Below are 24,375 nucleotides of genomic sequence, written 5' to 3'. Positions count from 1 at the left end.
GAGGACATATAGAAACGTCAGATACGGAGGCGCGAGGACATATAGAAACATCAGACAACGGAGGCGCGAGGTCATATAGAAACGTCAGACAACGGAGGCGCGAGGTCATATAGAAACGTGAGATACGGAGGCGCTAGGTCATATAGAAACGTCAGACAACGGAGGCGCGAGGTCATATAGAAACGTCAGATAACGGAGGGGCGAGGACATATAGAAACGTCAGACAACGGAGGGGCGAGGACATATAGAAACGTCAGACAACGGAGGGGCGAGGTCATATAGAAACGTCAGACAACGGAGGCGCGAGGTCATATAGAAACGTTAGATAACGGAGGGGCGAGGACATATAGAAACGTCAGACAACGGAGGGGCGAGGTCATATAGAAACGTCAGACAACGGAGGCGCGAGGTCATATAGAAACGTCAGACAACGGAGGGGCGAGGTCATATAGAAACGTCAGATAACGGAGGCTCGAGGTCATATAGAAACGTCAGACAACGGCCAATACCACAATGTTCTGTACACTCAGCGTCTGGCAGGGGCCATAAAGCCACAGATATCTGTATATGAGGGTGAAGGACACGGCAATAACAGAAGATTTAGGGAAGGGGCCACCGTAAGGAAAAGGGACTAATATAAACCATGACCCCCCCCCCCCCCCCTTTAAATCTCGATTCAGTCACACTGGGGGTCCGGGGAAGGTTTTTCCTCAGCAGTCGGATGAGGCGGCCGATGATCGTTATATAATGTACAGGGTGCGGGCGCTGCGCCAAGTGTCTGCTGTACGGGAGGAGCACATCCCCCGCTGTCTGCTCTCACATAATCCGGCAGATCCTGACAGGATTGAGGGATTTTTACAAATTACTGCAAATCGTCTGCGGCGGGCGGCGGACGGCGACTTGTGACCATGTTTAGTATGGAACACGAAGGTCACCTTGACGGCGCCCGCGTCCCGCACCCATTATCACACCACCGGTTGCATTGCCTTTTATGTACCTAAAATGTCAAAAATGCTGTAAGCTCCGACCCCGTGAGATCCACGTTCCCCGGGTCACCTGACCTTAACCCCGCAGACGCTGGAGCAGAACAATTCCTACAGGTCATCACTACGTTCATAGTCAAACTTGCTGCACAGGATAAAACTCCAGTCACACCCAGAGCTGCAGTCCCAGGCTGGGGTTTACAACACGTCTTATACTCTAAGCACATCCAGAGCTGCATTTAACATTCCACCTGTCTCTTGTGTCAGGTGACTCTTCTAGTTCTGTGTCTGTACTTTACTTTGACCGCATAGCGGAGATGCAGCGTCTACACCAGGCAGTGTACGATAGTCAATCCCTACTGGAATGCAATGCATCATGGGATCTGAACTAAGCGGTTAGGGATTATCAGCAGATTCCAGGCTACAACCAGCAGAATCGTGACTGCAGCTCTGGAGGTGACCGAAGGACAAGACATGATTTATCAGCAGAATTATCACAGCAGCTTTGAGTGTGACTGGAGTATACACGATTTACACAGTAACTCTGTTATAGGAAGATTTTTGCGGTGGGCATGCTGTGCAGAGGGGGCATTTACTTTTCCCAATTGATTTAGGGCTTTTAAAAGGTAATGACGACAGTTTTCCGGGGTCTCCATGCATTGACCGGGCAGCGGTTAGTAAGGACGCGGCGCACACGTCACAGTGGTGAGTCACAGCAGACACACGCCCATGCAACTCTACCCAACGCTAGGAGAGCGGCACGGGATACCGGAGGTGAGGTCTGGAGGGGGCAGATCGGGCAGAGAGTCCATCTGCAGGTAGTAGGTGGTGGAGTGGTGATAATAGACAGGCAGGGCGTGCGGCCCGGGTGGGGGAGGAGGACATGCGGCGGCACAGGAGGAGGAGCTGGAAGGATGATGGTCGGAGCTGAACGACTGTCCGTGAGAAAGGCTGCGCATTCGGTGGAGCGATACTTTGCTGGGCCGGTAATGGATGGGTGGGCTAGCCTCAGACTGGCCGACCACATGACCTTCTACCAACCTCTGCGATCCCAGCGTAGAGAGCGAAGAGTCCGTATGGCGGTGACGGAGCGAGGGCGCTGAGGAGAGAAGAGACAATACAACGTAAGCATCGTTCTCTGGTGACCCAAGCATACCCAGTGCCTTCCCAGTGTAACCATCACTTCCTCAGAGCACCGAGGGGGGAGGCCAGGCCCCGCCCAGTGTACCCGAGGGGGGAGGCCAGGCCCCGCCCAGTGTACCCGAGGGGGGAGGCCAGGCCCCGCAAAGTGTACCCGAGGGGGGAGGCCAGGCCCCGCCAAGTGTACCCGAGGGGGGAGGCCAGGCCCCGCCAAGTGTACCCGAGGGGGGAGGCCAGGCCCCGCCAAGTGTTCCTGACCGGGGAGGGGGGGGACTAGGCTTTTTCCAGTGTAATCATGCCATCTTCAGTGTACCCATATTTTCCCAGCATGCACAGCAGTGGGGTAAGTAGCCATGCTGTCATATGAGGTTATGACGTCAGAGACAATATTAGTCTTGGAAAGTCAGAGCAGAGAGAACGTGACATCAGGTGGGAAAATAGAGACTCGGAATTCTGTTTGTCCCCCCATTATCACAAGATTACCTTTTACAGTACCTGAGGGTCAGGGATGATGGGAGTGATACTCTGTGTGGCTCAGGGAGAACAGATTGTGAGCTCCTGGGGTCAGGGATGATTGGAGTGATAGTGTATGGGACGTTTTGCAGGTACTTGCTATATGCGACGCTTCGTAGTCTGTTGCCTGGTCTGACCCCTCATGTGACAGGATTGTGCGGCGCCCCTGAGGTCTCATCTGCGGACCAGGATCCCACTCCCCCTCCCGCGGTGCCGGCTGTTCTCCCCCTCCCTCCCTCGGTGCCGGCTGTTCTCCCCCTCCCGCGGTGCCAGCTGTTCTCCCCCTCCCTCTCCCGCAGTGCCGGCTGTTCTCCCCCTCCCTCTCCCGCAGTGCCGGCTGTTCTCCCCCTCCCTCTCCCGCAGTGCCGGCTGTTCTCCCCCTCCCTCTCCCGCAGTGCCGGCTGTTCTCCCCCTCCCTCTCCCGCGGTGCCGGCTGTTAGTTGCCCCGGGTGCACATTCACAGCAGGAAAGTGATTGGTTATCGGAGAGAGGACAGTTCTGGAGATTCGAGAACATGGACCAAACCGGAAAACTTCCAGAGGGCAGAATCCTCGGAGCAGGTGGACGGACGTTCGCTGTACCTGCGTCCCATGAGCCAGGCCGCGTCTGTCTCAACCGGGAGAGAAACCATCAGTAAGGGAGACCAGAGGACACCCCTCCCCCCAGAACCGGGCTACACGACCATCCTCCACTACATCCTGCCGGACGGTCACATGACAGCTCATAGGAGACTTGTATCACCTGACTGATCATACGCTGGGAATAACATGGCACAAGGAGTCGTGTAGCCCAAGCATAACCCCCATCATTCAGCCCCTGCCAGGAATCCATGGACACACCTAAGCGCCACCCAATAACCCCCTCCCCCACATACTTACACTGCATGCTGATTGGAGCCACGATCTCCCCGTCCATGTCATCCAGGTCGTCAGTCATGATGAAGTGGGCGGCTGCAGGACGGGACCCCCCCATCAGACTGGGGTCAAGGTTTAAGGTCGTCATCAGGACATGCAGACCGGGGTTATTAACGATCTGGAAGCCGCAGAGCATCTCAATCTGGTGCCAGCGATGCAGCCGCTCCCGTAACGCCGCCGTCACCTCGCTGAGGGCCTGTCTGGAGGAGGGGGATGAGAATCAGTCACAGAGAGGGGGAGGCGGCACCACCACACATGCCCATCCCCCTCAATACACAGACGAGACCCCAAATATCAGAGAGAAGAGGAAAACGTTCAGTCGTATGGGTTTCTGGGAAAGCTGGGTGATGAATACAACTATTACAGGTCACACAGCTTTCCCAGGATCAGCCTCTCTCACCTGCTATAGATTACCCGATAGGAGCAGAGCGGGGGAGGTGCTGGCGGGCGGGCGGTCGCTTTATAACGGACTTACTTTGCGCTCAGGATCTTGTGATCCACGTCATCCAGCGAGGAGCTGTGCGCCACATGGAACGTCCCGAATAACGTGTTCCTCTTCTTCTTAATCTTTTCTGCCTGGAGGGAAACACAGAAGGTGAATGAGGCGGCGGGCACGGACGGGCGGGTAGCATGGGGAGCACGCCCACATCCTCACCCCTTCCTTGGCCAGCAGCAGCTGCTTCTCGGCGTTCTGCTTCTTGATGTTGTAGTACTGGACCTCCACCTCGTGCGTCAGCTGCAGCCACTTCTGTAACGATTCCGGGGCCGACCAATTACTGTGAGACTCCAGCTCCTTCTCTGCGTTCCTCAGAGCCATGCGCACCTGCCCGGGGAGGGGGGACAGACACGGTCAGGGGGCAACATGACAATGTAGGGGGGTGGGGTGTGAAAAGATAAACAGCCAGGAGGTAGGGGGCACAGTCCTGGGGACTAGTAATAGAAATATACATAATGATAATGACCTAACACTGATATGGGGGTAGGGGGCACCGTCCTGGGCACTAGTAATGTAAATATACATAAGCTTCATACACTAAGATATGGGGGTAGGGGGCACCATCCTGGGCACTAGTAATGTAAATATACATAAGCTGTACACTGTGATATGGGAGTAGGGGGTACAGTCCTGGGGACTAGTAATACAGATAATATACATAAGAATAATGACCTGAACACTGATATAGGGGTACGGGGAACAGTCCTGGGGACAAGTAATACAGATAATATACATACGCTTCATACCCTGAACACTGTGTGATATGGGGGTAGGGGGCACAGTCCTGGGGACTAGTAATACAGATAATACCCTGTACAGTGTGTGATATGGGGGTAGGGGGCACAGTCCTGGGGACTAGTAATACAGATAATATACATAAGCTTCATACCCTGAACACTGTGTGATATGGGGGTAGGGGGCACAGTCCTGGGGACTAGTAATACAGATAATATAAATAAGTATAATACCCTGTACAGTGTGTGATATGGGGGTTGGGGGAACAGTCCTGGGGACTAGTAATACAGATAATACCCTGTACAGTGTGTGATATGGGGGTTGGGGGCACAGTCCTGGGGACTAGTAATACACATGTCACCTGCTCCAGCTCCTGCTCCGCATATTTCTGTCGGCTCAGTTCATTCTCCGTTCCCTCTCGGAGCTCCCGCAACCTCTGGGCCTCCTGCTTGGCCAAACAGATCTCATTCTGCAGCTTCTTCTCCAGATGAACCTTCTCCACCTCCACCGTGCGGTGCTCCTCCTGCGCCTTCTGAAGTCTGGAACCGGAGACCGGACAAGGTGCGTTATAAGGAGGATTCATAGAGGGGGCATTACAGGCACGGTGGGTCAGGTGGCAGGTAGAGGACCTCCTTACCCGTCATATGATGCCTGATCTTCATAGGAAGAACCCGGGAGAATAATCATTATCACCTGGGGTGAAGGTGTAAAAGAGATGGCATGCTGAGCCCGGCACCTTATTGGGCAGGACCATCAGGAACAGTTGGACGTGTAGGTGCAGTCCTATGTAAACTGCTCATTTTGTTCACATTGCCACAGACAGTCCTCAATGAGGGCACATAAAAGGAAGGGGGTGTCGTCATTGTGCCAGCCTGACTACCAGGGACGCACATCCCTGGCACCATCCAGGCATTGATACCTGCTGACCATCTCCCTGCTGCACCGCCCCTGGTCACCACTAGAGGTCGCCGTGGCTGCAGGATGCATATTCCCAGCACGCAGGCTGCAATCCTCGGACCAGAGAGCAGGGGACGCGGCTCTGACCGGTCTCAGGAGAAAGTCCTGTACGAGCCGCCATTACTTAAAGGGGACATACGGTGGTAAAGCGCCCACTTACCAGATGCCAGTGTAATAACAGAGGGGTCACTGTGGGGCTTCCGGGTCAGCGATGGATGATGAGAGCTCCTACTGATACCAGTCAGCGCTCCCTGTCTCCATATCTGCCCCGTCCTGCCTCAGGCAGCCCCGATCCTGAACTCCGAAGTGCCCCCAGCGGTGCTGACACTACACCCTGCCTGCTATGCGGTCTGTACTGGACCGGCCCCTCTGCTATACCGGTGTGTCAGCGCCAGCACGATACTGAGGGAGACGTGAAAAGCGAGAACGCAAATCTCCAATAACGCCCAGAAAACCCTGTCTGTAGGACGTCCGTTCAGGAGGCAGCGGTGGTGCCACCCTGGTGTTACCCGTCTCCTGCTGGCACAGTTTGGGATGTATATAGTACATAGGGACGTAAACAGAAGAGCTGGCAATCTATCGCTGCAGGGGGCGCACAGAGGATGTGAGCGCAGAACCTTCTAATTATAGAAGCGCGGCCGTCAGTGATGAGCGCGGCTCCAGGGACCAGACTTGGCGTCCGTCCTGTGTTTATAACATCCACTGCATCAAATAAACAACATATACAGATAGGAGACGCAGTGCGCACACTCAACTCAGCTACATCACCTCCCAGCACGGAGCGGGGGTCACATGGTCATTATATAGAGATGTATACGCAACCGCTGCCCAGGATAGATATATATATATATAGTAATGGAGGGGCAGTGCCAGGCAGAGCTCAGGGGGTCTCCAGTGTAAAAGGGCATTACAGGGCGCAGGTGGTACTGACCACACAACTTTACAGGTGCAGGGGAGTTTAGTGTATTCTCGTGAACAGAAATAATGACTGTGTATGGTTAAATGTGCCCCGTATATGACAGCCCATCACCCAGTGCACGGGGTCCCCACAGCCCATCACCCAGGGCACGGGGTCCCCAAAGCCCATCACCCAGTGCACGGGGTCCCCACAGCCCATCACCCAGTGCACGGGGTCCCCACAGCCCATCACCCAGGGCACGGGGTCCCCAAAGCCCATCACCCAGTGCACGGGGTCCCCACAGCCCATCACCCAGTGCACGGGGTCCCCACAGCCCATCACCCAGGGCACGGGGTCCCCACAGCCCATCACCCAGTGCACGGGGTCCCCACAGCCCATCACCCAGTGCACGGGGTCCCCACAGCCCATCACCCACCTCTCCTGGAGATCATGGAGACTCTGCTCGGCGCGGTGCAGACCCTCCAGGTCCGTCATCATCTTCTTCATGTGGTCCTTGGAGTATCGGTTCTGGATGTAGGCGAACCAGCAGCCCCCGACACCGATGACGATGGACACGACCAACATGAAGTCCTTGAGATGGTTATGACGAGTCACTGAGGAAGAGACAGGGGGTGAGGGCTGCCCACAATGCTGCCCCCCGATACACCAACATACAGAACGCACATACACGGGGGGCACACACACGGGGGAGGGGGGCACAAACTTATAATCAGCGTCACATACAGATAAAAGGTGAGGACAGGGGCAGGGTATGAACCGCTGTGACAACCCCCATCACCCGCAGCCCCCCAAATCCTTTATACCCTCATCCTGACAACATCTATGAGCGCCCCTCCCCCGCCCACAACAGTGGAACCTTGTGTAACTCTGGTGACCACTTCCTCATCCTGAGCTGCAGTGTGTGGGGGAGGGGAGCGGCCACTTACAGCACCGGCATGTCACTCTAGGCCTATGCAGGGGGGGGGGTCACTCTAGGCCTATGCTGGGGGGTCACTCTAGGCCTATGCGGAGGGGGGGGGGGGTCACCTGCCGCCCCCCCCCCCCCCCTGAGCTCTGGAGCACGTGACCTGCCCATGTGAAGTCACATACAGAGCAGCAGTGGAGCAGAATTTGTTGCCGCCTCTTCCCCGGGGACCCCGCTTCCTCCCATTATCTGAGTGTTGGCCGGTTCCCCGCGTTCCGCTGGCCGGGGTCGAGTTTCATTCCGTGTGAAATTATAAATGAAAAGGTCTAAAAATAATCCGATGTTTATGCCGAGCGCAGCGTAGAGGAAAACAAGTCCGTGCGGCCACATAACAGCCCACGTCAGCAGGAAAGACTGTCAGCTCCGTGGCCAAGGAGGAGTCGTGTCTAGACAAACATAGGAGAAGCTTCATCCAGCTGCTGCAGAGTTATATCTGTCCCTGGGAAAGCTGGGTGATCAATGCGGCTCCAGGGTCCTCATCACCCAGCTCTCCCAGACTCCTGCATGTGATGTATAGGAGAGGAGGGTGACAACCACCGGTAGGAGATGTAACAGTGACTGCAGCGATCACCCAGCTCTCCCAGACTCCTGCATGTGATGTATAGGAGAGGAGGGCGACAACCACCAGTAGGAGATGTAACAGTGACTGCAGCGATCACCCAGCTCTCCCAGACTCCTGCATGTGATGTATAGGAGAGGAGGGTGACAACCACCGGTAGGAGATGTAACAGTGACTGCAGCAATCACCCAGCTCTCCCAGACTCCTGCATGTGATCGTGTATAGGAGAGGAGGGTGACAACCACCGGTAGGAGATGTAACAGTGACTGCAGCGATCACCCAGCTCTCCCAGACTCCTGCATGTGATGTATAGGAGAGGAGGGTGACAACCACCGGTAGGAGATGTAACAGTGACTGCAGCGATCACCCAGCTCTCCCAGACTCCTGCATGTGATGTATAGGAGAGGAGGGTGACAACCACCGGTAGGAGATGTAACAGTGACTGCAGCAATCACCCAGCTCTCCCAGACTCCTGCATGTGATGTATAGGAGAGGAGGGTGACAACCACCGGTAGGAGATGTAACAGTGACTGCAGTAATCACCCAGCTCTCCCAGACTCCTGCATGCGATGTATAGGAGAGGAGGGTGACAACCACCGGTAGGAGATGTAACAGTGACTGCAGCAATCACCCAGCTCTCCCAGACTCCTGCATGCGATGTATAGGAGAGGAGGGTGACAACCACCGGTAGGAGATGTAACAGTGACTGCAGCGATCACCCAGCTCTCCCAGACTCCTGCATGTGATCGTGTATAGGAGAGGAGGGTGACAACCACCGGTAGGAGATGTAACAGTGACTGCAGCGATCACCCAGCTCTCCCAGACTCCTGCATGTGATCGTGTATAGGAGAGGAGGGTGACAACCACCGGTAGGAGATGTAACAGTGACTGCAGCGATCACCCAGCTCTCCCAGACTCCTGCATGTGATCGTGTATAGGAGAGGAGGGTGACAACCACCGGTAGGAGATGTAACAGTGACTGCAGCGATCACCCAGCTCTCCCAGACTCCTGCATGTGATCGTGTATAGGAGAGGAGGGTGACAACCACCGGTAGGAGATGTAACAGTGACTGCAGCGATCACCCAGCTCTCCCAGACTCCTACATGTGATGGAGAGGAGGGTGACAACCACCGGTAGGAGATGTAACAGTGACTGCAGCGATCACCCAGCTCTCCCAGACTCCTGCATGTGATCGTGTATAGGAGAGGAGGGTGACAACCACCGGTAGGAGATGTAACAGTGACTGCAGCGATCACCCAGCTCTCCCAGACTCCTGCATGTGATGGAGAGGAGGGTGACAACCACCGGTAGGAGATGTAACAGTGACTGCAGCGATCACCCAGCTCCCCCGCGAGGTTATCGCCCCGGGGTCACCACCACAAGATAAATAAGTGTCACTGCAGGTAAAGCAAACAGACGCCACGGAGTTAATATTTACGGACGACGGAGCAAATGGTTTCCAGGGGCACAAAGACCCGGGGCAACTACAGGAGACCCTGAAGAAAACCCCTCATCTCTACCCCCCAGACCCCACAACTGCAGCAAGTCACGGATGATAATCCCAGGGCTTATATTATAGAAGGGGATTCATTGTATTTATAGCCCCCCCCCCCCCCCACAGACACAATTCCCGGCTCTGTCGCAACCAACTATCTGGGAGCAGCTCATCCTGAGCTTTCTGGTTCATGAATGGAATGCAAGAACGACAGTGAAGACCGACACCTGATCTCCTGCCAGTAACAATACAGATTCCTGTGAACAGCTGGGCGACAGCCCCCGACACCCACAATCCGTCTCCCGTTTCACTGGGCGTTTTTTCTGTGGCAGACGGCAATATGGCCACCGTTACAGCGCCAACAGGGGCCGTCACCCGGCTGTATCTGAGCACAGGTAGAATTAAGCAGCAGTGCCGCCATGCCGGAGCCAGGGAAAGCTGGGTGACCAGCCGTCATCTGGACAGAGGAGACGACTGCAGGACTAGAATGTCGCACTCCGGGGGACACCAAGGTCGGACTGATAATATCGCGGCGCACAGGACGTCTCCGATCACTGGTATTATTAACGTCTCGCCGAGATCAGCGGAGAGCGGACCAACGAGGACACGACGACCCCGCTGCAGGTTACTCACACAGAGGGGGTCCGAACAGCACCGTGTCCAGAGCCTTCAGCTGCAGCTTCTGCCGGTGGCTGCGGTCCGTCATCTTCAGGAGCGTTCCCGACATCGTCGCGTTCGTCACCGCCAACCTGAGACCAGAAACGTAAAAGAACATGATCACCGTGGACGAGAACTGACAAAACAACGGCGGTCATGTCAAAGCGTGGGCATCGTGATACAACGTGGAGCGCCATTACAGAACGAGGCGGGACGGGCGGCCGATCACGACCGCCGTAAAGATGGACCCAAAGATGATAAATGACACGAAACTACGGCAACCGACGACACATTGTATCAATCTAACAATCCTGGTTACCACGGACACCATCACTGCCCCCGACCGGTCCCAGACACCTCAATGAGAATCTTTTCACAGGACCAAACAGGAAAACGTAACCGCATCCGTATGAGAGCTGCGCACTGATTGGCTGGATTGTGATCAGTATCTAACCAATGAAGGGGTCTCGGTGATCCGGGGGTCACTCATGCTCAGCGGTTACAACTCCGATCACAGGGGCAAAAATCTACTGCTAGAGCGGATCCGGAGGGACCAAACACTGAGGGGGGAGGGGTGTAACCCACCATGATACAATACAGCTCAGGGGGGCACAAACCGTTCTGGTCCGAGGGCCTCATTGCCAGATTGTCCCGGGCCCCAGAAACGGGCCGCCGACCCCTCCCGGGCCCCAGTCACGGACCCCTCCCGGGCCCCAGTCACGTACGCGCTCCGGATCCTCGGGTCCCTGTACCACCACCATGGCTCTTGTACCTGGGCATATCTCGGCCGCTCAGCTGCAGCTTCCGGAACGTCTCCTCGTATTGTGGAAGCTCCACGTAGGTGATGAGCCACTGAACCACCTCGTCCATCGTCCAGTTATACACTGAGGAAGAAGAGAGAAGGATCAGGGACAAAACCACGAAACCCGATGCCCGGAGGAAACCAGGATCAACATTAAAGAGCAACTCCACCCAAAGCCTGAACCTCCAGCTGTGACTACAGGGAACCACAATACCCCCTCATATCACCATGGAGACCACTACCCAAGAGACCAGCAGTTACATCACCATGGAGACCACTACCCAAGAGACCAGCAGTTACATCACTATGGAGACCACTACCCAAGAGACCAGCAGTTACATCACCATGGAGACCACTACCCAAGAGACCAGCATTACATCACCATGGATACCACTACCCAAGAGACCAGCATTACATCACCATGGAGACCACTACCCTAGAGACCAGCATTACATCACCATGGAGATCACTACCCAAGAGACCAGAATTACATCACCATGGAGACCACTACCCAGGAGACCAGCAGTTACATCACCATGGAAACAGTTACTAATAGCAGCAGCATCACTAGAAAGGACATTGTCATGGTAACCACCGCCAGACACCACACGTTACCTTCTGACGCCTTCCACGTGTTCCACAGGTCCGCCACGCTGATGAGCTTGTCCTCTCCATGGAAGGTGCTGTGCTTCACCGTGGGGTCGTGATAATTAAGATCTTCTCTCAAGAACTGAAATCAGAAAACAAGGTCATAAGTAAGTGACACCCCTCTCGACCGCCCAGCGCCGACCGCAACCGACCCACCAAGACACCAGCGTCATCAGCGCACGTCACATGTATCACCACACGAAGGAACCCCAACAATTATACCTCTTATAACGCTCCAGCCGCTCCTCTTATAACACTCCAGCACTATTATATCCTCCAGAGACATTACATCATGTGTGACTGATATCAGCCGCTCCTCTTATATCACTCCAGTACTATTATATCCTCCAGAGACATTACATCATGTGTGACTGATATCAGCCGCTCCTCTTATATCACTCCAGTACTATTATATCCTCCAGAGACATTACATCATGTGTGACTGATATCAGCCGCTCCTCTTATATCACTCCAGTACTATTATATCCTCCAGAGACATTACATCATATGTGTGACTGATATCAGCCGCTCCTCTTATATCACTCCAGCACTATTATATCCTCCAGAGACATTCCATCATATGTGACTGATATGCCGCTCCTCTTATATCACTCCAGTACTATTATATCCTCCAGAGACATTACATCATATGTGTGACTGATATCAGCCGCTCCTCTTATATCACTCCAGTACTATTATATCCTCCAGAGACATTACATCATGTGTGACTGATATCAGCCGCTCCTCTTATATCACTCCAGTACTATTATATCCTCCAGAGACATTACATCATATGTGTGACTGATATCAGCCGCTCCTCTTATAACACTCCAGCACTATTATATCCTCCAGAGACATTACATCATATGTGTGACTGATATCAGCCGCTCCTCATATAACGCTCCAGCACTATTATATCCTCCAGAGACATTACATCATATGTGACTGATATCAGCCGCTCCTCTTATATCACTCCAGTACTATTATATCCTCCAGAGACATTACATCATGTGACTGATATTAGCCACTCCTCTTATATCACTCCAGTACTATTATATCCTCCAGAGACATTACATCATATGTGTGACTGATATCAGCCGCTCCTCTTATATCACTCCAGCACTATTATATCCTCCAGAGACATTACATCATATGTGTGACTGATATCAGCCGCTCCTCTTATATCACTCCAGTACTATTATATCCTCCAGACATTACATCATATGTGTGACTGATATCAGCCGCTCCTCTTATAACACTCCAGTACTATTATATCCTCCAGAGACATTACATCATATGTGTGACTGATATCAGCCGCTCCTCTTATATCACTCCAGTACTATTATATCCTCCAGAGACATTACATCATATGTGACTGATATCAGCCGCTCCTCTTATATCACTCCAGTACTATTATATCCTCCAGAGACATTACATCATATGTGTGACTGATATCAGCCGCTCCTCTTATAACACTCCAGCACTATTATATCCTCCAGAGACATTACATCATATGTGTGACTGATATCAGCCGCTCCTCTTATATCACTCCAGCACTATTATATCCTCCAGAGACATTACATCATATATGTGACTGATGTCAGCCTCTCCTCTTATATCACTCCAGTACTATTATATCCTCCAGAGACATTACATCATATGTGACTGATATCAGCCGCTCCTCTTATATCACTCCAGCACTATTATATCCTCCAGACATTACATCATATGTGTGACTGATATCAGCCGCTCCCCTTATATCACTCCAGCACTATTATATCCTCCAGAGACATTACATCATATGTGTGACTGATATCAGCCGCTCCTCTTATAACACTCCAGTACTATTATATCCTCCAGAGACATTACATCATATGTGACTGATATCAGCCGCTACTCTTATATCACTCCAGTACTATTATATCCTCCAGAGACATTACATCATATATGTGACTGATATCAGCCGCTCCTCTTATATCACTCCAGTACTATTATATCCTCCAGAGACATTACATCATATGTGACTGATATCAGCCGCTCCTCTTATATCACTCCAGTACTATTATATCCTCCAGAGACATTACATCATATGTGTGACTGATATCAGCCGCTCCTCTTATATCACTCCAGTACTATTATATCCTCCAGAGACATTACATCATGTGTGACTGATATCAGCAGCTCCTCTTATATCACTCCAGCACTATTATATCCTCCAGAGACATTACATCATATGTGTGACTGATATCAGCCGCTCCTCTTATAACACTCCAGTACTATTATATCCTCCAGAGACATTACATCATATGTGTGACTGATATCAGCCGCTCCTCTTATATCACTCCAGTACTATTATATCCTCCAGAGACATTACATCATATGTGACTGATATCAGCCGCTTCTCTTATATCACTCCAGTACTATTATATCCTCCAGAGACATTACATCATATATGTGACTGATATCAGCCGCTCCTCTTATATCACTCCAGTACTATTATATCCTCCAGAGACATTACATCATATGTGTGACTGATATCAGCCGCTCCTCTTATATCACTCCAGCACTATTATATCCTCCAGAGACATTACATCATATATGTGACTGATATCAGGCGCTCCTCTTATATCACTCCAGTACTATTATATCCTCCAGAGACATTACATCATATATGTGACTGATATCAGCCGCTCCCATAACGCTCCAGTACTATTATATCCTCCAGAGACATTACATCATATGTGTGACTGATATCAGCCGCTCCTCTTATATCACTCCAGTACTATTATATCCTCCAGAGACATTACATCATATGTGTGACTGATATCAGCCGCTCCTCTTATATCACTCCAGTACTATTATATCCTCCAGAGACATTACATCATATGTGTGACTGATATCAGCCGCTCCTCTTATATCACTCCAGTACTATTATATCCTCCAGAGACATTACATCATATGTGTGACTGATATCAGCCGCTCCTCTTATATCACTCCAGTACTATTATATCCTCCAGACATTACATCATATGTGACTGATATCAGCCGCTCCTCTTATAACACTCCAGTACTATTATATCCTCCAGAGACATTACATCATATGTGTGACTGATATCATCCGCTCCTCTTATATCACTCCAGTACTATTATATCCTCCAGAGACATTACATCATATGTGACTGATATCAGCCGCTCCTCTTATATCACTCCAGTACTATTATATCCTCCAGAGACATTACATCATATGTGTGACTGATATCAGCCGCTCCTCTTATATCACTCCAGCACTATTATATCCTCCAGAGACATTACATCATATGTGTGACTGATATCAGCCGCTCCTCTTATATCACTCCAGTACTATTATATACTCCAGAGACATTACATCATATGTGACTGATATCAGCCGCTCCTCTTATATCACTCCAGCACTATTATATCCTCCAGAGACATTACATCATATGTGTGACTGATATCAGCCGCTCCTCTTATATCACTCCAGTACTATTATATCCTCCAGACATTACATCATATGTGTGACTGATATCAGCCGCTCCTCTTATATCACTCCAGTACTATTATATCCTCCAGAGACATTACATCATATGTGACTGATATCAGCCGCTCCTCTTATATCACTCCAGCACTATTATACCCTCCCGAGACATTACATCATATGTGTGACCGATATCAGCCGCTCCTCTTATATCACTCCAGCACTATTATATCCTCCAGAGACATTACATCATATGTGACTGATATCAGCCGCTCCTCTTATAACACTCCAGCACTATTATATCCTCCAGAGACATCATATGTGTGACTGATATCAGCCGCTCCTCTTATAACACGCCAGTACTATTATATCCTCCAGAGACATTACATCATATATGTGACTGATATCAGCCGCTCCTCTTATATCACTCCAGTACTATTATATCCTCCAGAGACATTACATCATATGTGACTGATATCAGCCGCTGCTCTAATATCACTCCAGCACTATTATATCCTCCAGACATTACATCATATGTGACTGATATCAGCCGCTCCTCTTATATCACTACAGTACTATTATATCCTCCAGAGACATTACATCATATGTGACTGATATCAGCCGCTCCTCTTATAACACTCCAGTACTATTATATCCTCCAGAGACATTACATCATATGTGTGACTGATATCAGCCGCTCCTCTTATATCACTCCAGCACTATTATATCCTCCAGAGACATTACATCATATGTGACTGATATCAGCCGCTCCTCTTATATCACTCCAGTACTATTATATCCTCCAGAGACATTACATCATATGTGTGACTGATATCAGCCGCTCCTCTTATAACACTCCAGTACTATTATATCCTCCAGAGACATTACATCATATGTGACTGATATCAGCCGCTCCTCTTATATCACTCCAGTACTATTATATCCTCCAGAGACATTACATCATATGTGTGACTGATATCAGCCGCTCCTCTTATATCACTCCAGTACTATTATATCCTCCAGAGACATTACATCATGTGTGACTGATATCAGCAGCTCCTCTTATATCACTCCAGCACTATTATATCCTCCAGAGACATTACATCATATGTGTGACTGATATCAGCCGCTCCTCTTATAACACTCCAGTACTATTATATCCTCCAGAGACATTACATCATATGTGTGACTGATATCAGCCGCTCCTCTTATATCACTCCAGTACTATTATATCCTCCAGAGACATTACATCATATGTGACTGATATCAGCCGCTTCTCTTATATCACTCCAGCACTATTATATCCTCCAGAGACATTACATCATATATGTGACTGATATCAGGCGCTCCTCTTATATCACTCCAGTACTATTATATCCTCCAGAGACATTACATCATATATGTGACTGATATCAGCCGCTCCCATAACGCTCCAGTACTATTATATCCTCCAGAGACATTACATCATATGTGTGACTGATATCAGCCGCTCCTCTTATATCACTCCAGTACTATTATATCCTCCAGAGACATTACATCATATGTGTGACTGATATCAGCCGCTCCTCTTATATCACTCCAGTACTATTATATCCTCCAGAGACATTACATCATATGTGTGACTGATATCAGCCGCTCCTCTTATATCACTCCAGTACTATTATATCCTCCAGAGACATTACATCATATGTGTGACTGATATCAGCCGCTCCTCTTATATCACTCCAGTACTATTATATCCTCCAGAGACATTACATCATATGTGTGACTGATATCAGCCGCTCCTCTTATATCACTCCAGTACTATTATATCCTCCAGACATTACATCATATGTGACTGATATCAGCCGCTCCTCTTATAACACTCCAGTACTATTATATCCTCCAGAGACATTACATCATATGTGTGACTGATATCAGCCGCTCCTCTTATATCACTCCAGTACTATTATATACTCCAGAGACATTACATCATATGTGACTGATATCAGCCGCTCCTCTTATATCACTCCAGCACTATTATATCCTCCAGAGACATTACATCATATGTGTGACTGATATCAGCCGCTCCTCTTATATCACTCCAGTACTATTATATCCTCCAGACATTACATCATATGTGTGACTGATATCAGCCGCTCCTCTTATATCACTCCAGTACTATTATATCCTCCAGAGACATTACATCATATGTGACTGATATCAGCCGCTCCTCTTATATCACTCCAGCACTATTATACCCTCCCGAGACATTACATCATGTGTGACCGATATCAGCCGCTCCTCTTATATCACTCCAGCACTATTATATCCTCCAGAGACATTACATCATATGTGACTGATATCAGCCGCTCCTCTTATAACACTCCAGCACTATTATATCCTCCAGAGACATTACATCATATGTGACTGATATCAGCCGCTCCTCTTATATCACTCCAGCACTATTATATCCTCCAGAGACATTACATCATATATGTGACTGATATCAGGCGCTCCTCTTATATCACTCCAGCACTATTATATCCTCCAGAGACATTACATCATATGTGACTGATATCAGCCGCTCCTCTTATATCACTCCAGTACTATTATATCCTCCAGAGACATTACATCATATGTGACTGATATCAGCCGCTCCCATAACGCTCCAGTACTATTATATCCTCCAGAGACATTACATCATATGTGACTGATATCAGCCGCTCTTCTTATATCACTCCAGTACTATTATATCCTCCAGAGACATTACATCATATGTGACTGATATCAGCCGCTACTCTTATATCACTCCAGCACTATTATATCCTCCAGAGACATTACATCATATGTGACTGATATCAGCCGCTCCTCTTATATCACTCCAGCACTATTATATCCTCCAGAGACATTACATCATATGTGTGACTGATATCAGCCGCTCCTATTATATCACTCCAGTACTATTATAAGCTCTGTACCGGGCCTATAAAAATCCAATGTAGTCCTGGATGATCAGTAGATTTCTGCAGTGTAATAATGACTATGACTTGGTCTTTATAAGCTAAGCTGCCCCACCCCCGGAGGTTCTTGCGCTGTCAACAGGCTGCAGATAAGCTGTGATTATGGGTAAGTGGGAGAATGATAAAACACTCAGCGCCCGCTCACCGAATCACCGCGCACTGTATAAAGACCGTGTCATATCTCTGCGAGGAACCCTGCCCCCACTACACGCTCCAAGCTCTGTGCCCCCCCCCCACTACACGCTCTGCGCCCCCCCACTACACGCTCTGCGCCCCCCCACTACACGCTCTGCGCCCCCCCACTACACGCTCTGCGCCCCCCCACTACACGCTCTGCGCCCCCCCACTACACGCTGCAAGCTCTGCGCCCCCCCCACTAAATGCTCTGCGCCCCCCCACTACATGCTCTGCGCCCCCCCCCACTACATGCTCTGCGCCCCCCCCACTACATGCTCTGCGCCCCCCCCCCACTACATGCTCTGCGCCCCCCCCCACTACATGCTCTGCGCCCCCCCCCACTACATGCTCTGCGCTCCCCCCCCACTACATGCTCTGCGCCCCCCCCCCCACTGCATGCTCTGCGCCCCCCCCACTGCATGCTCTGCAAGCTCTGCGCCCGCCACTACATGCTCTGCGCCCCCCACTACAAGCTCTGCGCTCCCCACTACATGCTCTGCGCCCCCCCACTACACGCTGCAAGCTCTGCGCTCACCACTACATGCTCTGCGCCCCCCCACTACACGCTGCAAGCTCTGCGCTCACCACTACATGCTCTGCGCCCCCCCCACTACATGCTCTGCGCCCCCCCCCACTACATGCTCTGCGCCCCCCCCCCACTGCATGCTCTGCGCCCCCCCCCACTGCATGCTCTGCGCCCCCCCCCCACTGCATGCTCTGCGCCCCCCCCCCACTGCATGCTCTGCAAGCTCTGCGCCCGCCACTACAAGCTCTGCGCCCCCCACTACAAGCTCTGCGCTCCCCACTACATGCTCTGCGCCCCCCCACTACACGCTGCAAGCTCTGCGCTCACCACTACATGCTCTGCGCCCCCCCACTACACGCTGCAAGCTCTGCGCTCACCACTACATGCTCTGCGCCCCCCCCACTACATGCTCTGCGCCCCCCCCCCACTGCATGCTCTGCGCCCCCCCCCCACTGCATGCTCTGCCCCCCCCCCCACTGCATGCTCTGCGCCCCCCCCCCACTGCATGCTCTGCGCCCCCCCACTGCATGCTCTGCAAGCTCTGCGCCCGCCACTACAAGCTCTGCGCCCCCCACTACAAGCTCTGCGCTCCCCACTACATGCTCTGCGCCCCCCCACTACACGCTGCAAGCTCTGCGCCCCCCCACTACACGCTGCAAGCTCCTCGCCCCCCCCTCCACTACATCCCGCGGGCCCTACACGTTCTCCACTCTGCTACATGTGTCCTGTTCTCCCCATGTTTGGGGTCTCATTTCTGGGTATTTTGTCCCGTGTTCCCCGGCCGCCCCCCTCCCCCTCCTCGTCTCAGCTGTTCCTCTGTATATTTAGCTTGGGAAGAGGTAAAGTGATCGCTCTTTTCTTGAGGTCTGAGTCTGGTCATAGGACAAAACCAGTCACATCCAAAGCTGCAAGGATCTGATACCTCCCTCCTTATCCCGCTGGTTCAGGGTCTCCACAGGAAATCTGCTGCTTGTATTGCATTCTGGGACATGTAGTGTTTACCCTGCACAGTCGTGCGACGTGGAAAATCCTCCCAGAATGCAATGTAAGAAAGTGAATACAGATCTCATGCAGCACCCAGCAGAATGTGAATGCAGCTCTAGGTGTGAGTGGAGTATGACATGAGGAGGTATTATAGGATCTGAACCTCGCTGTTAGGACAGTGGTGACAGCTCTGGATGTGACTAGAGTAGATGCATCTACGTTTATAGACCACATTCAGCGTCCGCTCACCTCATCGCTCTCCTCCACGTCCACGTTGCCGTTGGCGTCGTCGTCCATCTGCTTGTGAATACTGACGACCGCCTCAAAGCCCAGCAGCTCGTCCGCCTTCTGGCACAAGACCTGGTCAATGCGACAGAACTCTGCGAGGAGAGAAAGAGGCGTGAGGTCTCGCTGTGGAGGACGGCGGCGACACACGATGGAATCATACTGCAGCCACACCAGCGAGGCGCCGGCCCGCAGCCACACCGGCCCGCAGCCACACCAGCCAGGCCACCGGCCCGCAGCCACACCGGCCCGCAGCCACACCAGCCAGGCCGCCGGCCCGCAGCCACACCGGCCCGCAGCCACACCAGTCAGGCCGCCGGCCCGCAGCCACACCGGCCCGCAGCCACACCGGCCCGCAGCCACACCAGCCAGGCCGCCGGCCCGCAGCCACACCAGCCAGGCCGCCGGCCCGCAGCCACACCGGCCCGCAGCCACACCAGCCAGGCCGCCGGCCCGCAGCCACACCGGCCCGCAGCCACACCAGCCAGGCCGCCGGCCCGCAGCCACACCAGCCAGGCCGCCGGCCCGCAGCCACACCGGCCCGCAGCCACACCGGCCCGCAGCCACACCAGTCAGGCCGCCGGCCCGCAGCCACACCGGCCCGCAGCCACACCAGTCAGGCCGCCGGCCCGCAGCCACACCGGCCCGCAGCCACACCAGTCAGGCCGCCGGCCCGCAGCCACACCGGCCCGCAGCCACACCAGTCAGGCCGCCGGCCCGCAGCAACACCGGCCTGCAGCCACACCGGCCCGCAGCCACACCAGCCAGGCCGCCGGCCCGCAGTCACACCAGCTTCTGTCAAAATATTGTGACCGCCCAGAAGGCTGAACATGGCGCAAATTATTGACACTGCCCAAGATGAGGAGATTCTGACAGATAGGCTGGCATTAGCTGAACGGTCCTGTCTCTGACCCCACTGATGCACACAGGTCTGAATGGTTGAGCTTTCAGAGATTATACGCCCAACAACACGTTAAATCTAAACGGAAGCTCTTTTTTTCTAGACAGTCATACTTTGAACTGAGGAATCAATCCAGCAAACTATTAGCATTCATGGTGAAGCAAAACTCGGCCTCGAATGCGGTCCTGAAGCTCAGCGCCCCTTCTGGGGATAAACTTGTGAAAGCAGAACTTTTGACCCAACGCTTTCAGGATTATTACACTTCCCTTTATAAGACTACGCTGGCTAGAACGGATATCTCTGCTTATCTCTCCCGCAGCTCACAGACACTCAACGGGCATTTCTGGATGCCGATATCACAATAGATGAAATCACCCTGGCCATCCAAGCTATGGCTAAAGGTAAATCCCCCGGCCCAGATGGCCTGCCTATAGAGATCTATAGTAAATACAGTGACCATTTAACACCCCAGCTACAGAAGGTCTTTGAGTCTGCCATGGTCTCTGGGGCATTGCCATCCACATTTTATGATGCCACCATAGTGGTTCTGCTCAAACCCGGAAAAGACCCCTTGGACTGTAGTTCATACCGGCCCATATCATTGGTAAATGCCGACTATAAGATCCTGACTAAAATCCTAGCTCAACGACTGAATACGGTCATCTTGGATCTGATACACCCGGACCAAACCGGCTTAATGCCGGGTAAAAGCACATCTATCAGCATTAAGAGGGTTCAGACGATAGTCCAATATAGCGCATTACAGGACAACACTTGGGCTTTGGCGTCTCTGGACGCAACAAAGGCTTTTGATTCCATTGAATGGCCCTTTTTATTTGCTTGCCTGGAAAACTTTGGTTTTGGTCCCGTTTTTTGTAAATGGATACAGATAATATATGCTTCACCCCGGGCTAATGTCTTGGTGAATAATATACTATCCCCGTCAATTGCTCTTCAAAGAGGTACACGTCAGGGATGCCCCCTCTCGCCCGCTTTATTTAGTCTGGCAATTGAGGCTTTAGCATTGCGGATACGCTCCTCTCCACTCATCACAGGTATAACCATAGCAGATGGTACGGACACCATTGGTCTCTATTCAGATGATGTGGTGCTTTGTATGGATGGAGTGCAGGATACCCTTCCCTCGGTAATTAAGATCATTGAACGTTTTGGACAATATTCCGGTTTATCTTATGTCCCTGTCCAAAGTACAGCCCCCGGGCCTGTCTGAGCTGTCGCCGCCCCCGGGCCTGTCTGAGCTGTCGCCGCCCCCGGGCCTGTCTGAGCTGTCGCCGTTGCCTCTAGTAGATCATTTCAAATATCTGGGCATATTCATCACTAAACTTCCAAATGTTGACCTTTCCTTAAATATGTTACCGCTATTGGGCTTCACACGGTCTAAATTTCACACATGGGGTAAACTGCCTGTATCAGTATCGGGCCGTATAAACCTGGTTAAAATGATTTTGTTGCCTACATTTCTATATCCCCTTCAGCACAGTCCGGTTGTCGTACCGAAGTCCTTTTTTAAACAGCTCAACTCCTTGTTATCACCGTTTATAGGGGGAATTCCAGACATAAACTCCGGTTGTCCACGCTCCAGAGGCGTAAGGCGCGGGCAGGGACGGCTCTGACAGATTTATTTTTATATTATTTAGCAGAAAACCTTAAGTTCCCGGATGCCTGAAAAAGACCTTCCCAACTCAGAGCACCATTTGGCTCATGTACTTGGGGGTCAATGTCTGCTCGGCTCCCTTGAAGTAAATTCTCTCCCCGCCCATATTAAACCCCTGCCCTTACACAAGCCGGCCCGTGTGGTCTGGAGACAAGCGAAGAAGCAGCAGCTGGGTTACAGCGATATTGTGTCTGAAATCCTCTATGGAACAATGCTTCTTACTTTCCTGTAATGTCCCCGCGGTTATCTCCAGCTATTGGAGCTATAGGGGACCTATATGAGGATAATGTCCTACTTTCCTTCACTCAGCTGCAGACTAAGTATGACAGACCACGCACCAGTTTTCATAGGTATCTACATACCCGACATATTCTACAAACCCAATTCCATCACTTGAGAAGTAACTTAACAGTCTCTTCCTCCCCACTGATAGGGATTCTTAACTCGCAGGGTCCACGAGGCCTGATATCCGCTCTCTATACCCATCTGTTATCCGTCACGGTGAACTCCACTCCACTTGCTATAGAGAGTAGATGGAAACGGTGGATTCCTACCATCCAGACAAATGAGTGGGATGATATTTTGGAGTCTCATCTTCAGGTTTCCCCATCCGCAAACAATAAAATGATCCAGCTATATATAATACACCAGGCATACGTGACCCCGGTGAGGATATACAGAATGGGATGATTGCCTTCTTCAGACTGTCTGAGATGCCGTGTTCCGGAGGCAGATTTTTGGCATATGATATGGTCATGCACGGTCATTAGGGACTTCTGGAACGACATACTGTCCCTGTTATCGTCCTTATTGCATGTAGGCATCCCTTTATGTCCTGAGATATGTTTGTTTGGTATACTGGATGGGGAGACATGGAATCACCACACTAGAATCTTCTTGAGAGAAACTTTCTAGCACGGAAAACCATAGCACAGCATTGGATGAATGAGCGACCTCCATCCATTGGTCATTGGAAGGGATTGGTAAATTCGGTCATACCTTTTGAGAAGGTTGTATTTCTGAATGGTGGTTGTAGTACTACGTTTTCTAAGGTCTGGGATATTTGGAATAACTCCCCACTGACAGTCAACCCCGCCGCTGGTTCACCAGATACTGTGAGATAGGAATATTGGGGGCCCACACATTTTTATTATGTGTCTCCATGGACTGGCTGTGCCGGATCTATCAGCGGCTCGTGGGTGACGGGTCCGGGGTGGTTTTGTTTTCCTGTATATCTGTTTTTGGTTTTTGTTGAACGGTCATACATACGTCTAAGCGCCATTATTAATGGGAAATCTTCTATGTACTCATTACTTGACTTGCTATTTGTACATCTCCTTGATCTAATGCCATATATTGTAATTAGTGATGTGTGACTGTTTTTATACTTCTTACTGTAACAGTTCTTAATAAAACGAGTTAAAAAAAAAAAAATTATTGACACTGAAGCTTACAACGCACCTGCGCCATTCTATTATTGGAGCGCCAGCATGAGGGGCGTCATGGCGCTGCTGGGTAATTTCACATACAAATATGTGCGCGTTGG

At 51.3% G+C, this 24,375-nt stretch overlaps 1 protein-coding gene across 2 annotated transcripts in view; it reads right to left on the bottom strand.

The window, feature by feature from the left end:
- Positions 1 to 24,375, bottom strand: part of STIM1 (stromal interaction molecule 1) — a 70,322-nt gene that overhangs the window by 2,286 nt on the left and 43,661 nt on the right. The window contains exons 2-12 of one of the 2 annotated variants that reach the window (XM_075851277.1): positions 20,218 to 20,348; positions 11,751 to 11,865; positions 11,106 to 11,217; positions 10,310 to 10,425; positions 7,073 to 7,250; positions 5,143 to 5,320; positions 4,206 to 4,373; positions 4,026 to 4,126; positions 3,515 to 3,750; positions 3,162 to 3,242; positions 2,025 to 2,082 (exon numbers count right to left, since the gene is read on the bottom strand). In XM_075851277.1, the coding sequence (XP_075707392.1) occupies positions 2,025 to 2,082; positions 3,162 to 3,242; positions 3,515 to 3,750; positions 4,026 to 4,126; positions 4,206 to 4,373; positions 5,143 to 5,320; positions 7,073 to 7,250; positions 10,310 to 10,425; positions 11,106 to 11,217; positions 11,751 to 11,865; positions 20,218 to 20,348 (1,474 nt within the window). The remainder of the gene's footprint in view (positions 1 to 2,024; positions 2,083 to 3,161; positions 3,243 to 3,514; positions 3,751 to 4,025; positions 4,127 to 4,205; positions 4,374 to 5,142; positions 5,321 to 7,072; positions 7,251 to 10,309; positions 10,426 to 11,105; positions 11,218 to 11,750; positions 11,866 to 20,217; positions 20,349 to 24,375) is intronic. The other variant, XM_075851278.1, reaches the window with a different exon arrangement.

This window comes from Rhinoderma darwinii, chromosome 2 (assembly GCF_050947455.1).
Source record: "Rhinoderma darwinii isolate aRhiDar2 chromosome 2, aRhiDar2.hap1, whole genome shotgun sequence".
NCBI classification, from domain to species: domain Eukaryota; kingdom Metazoa; phylum Chordata; class Amphibia; order Anura; family Rhinodermatidae; genus Rhinoderma; species Rhinoderma darwinii.
This window is presented reverse-complemented; position numbering and strand designations above follow the sequence as displayed.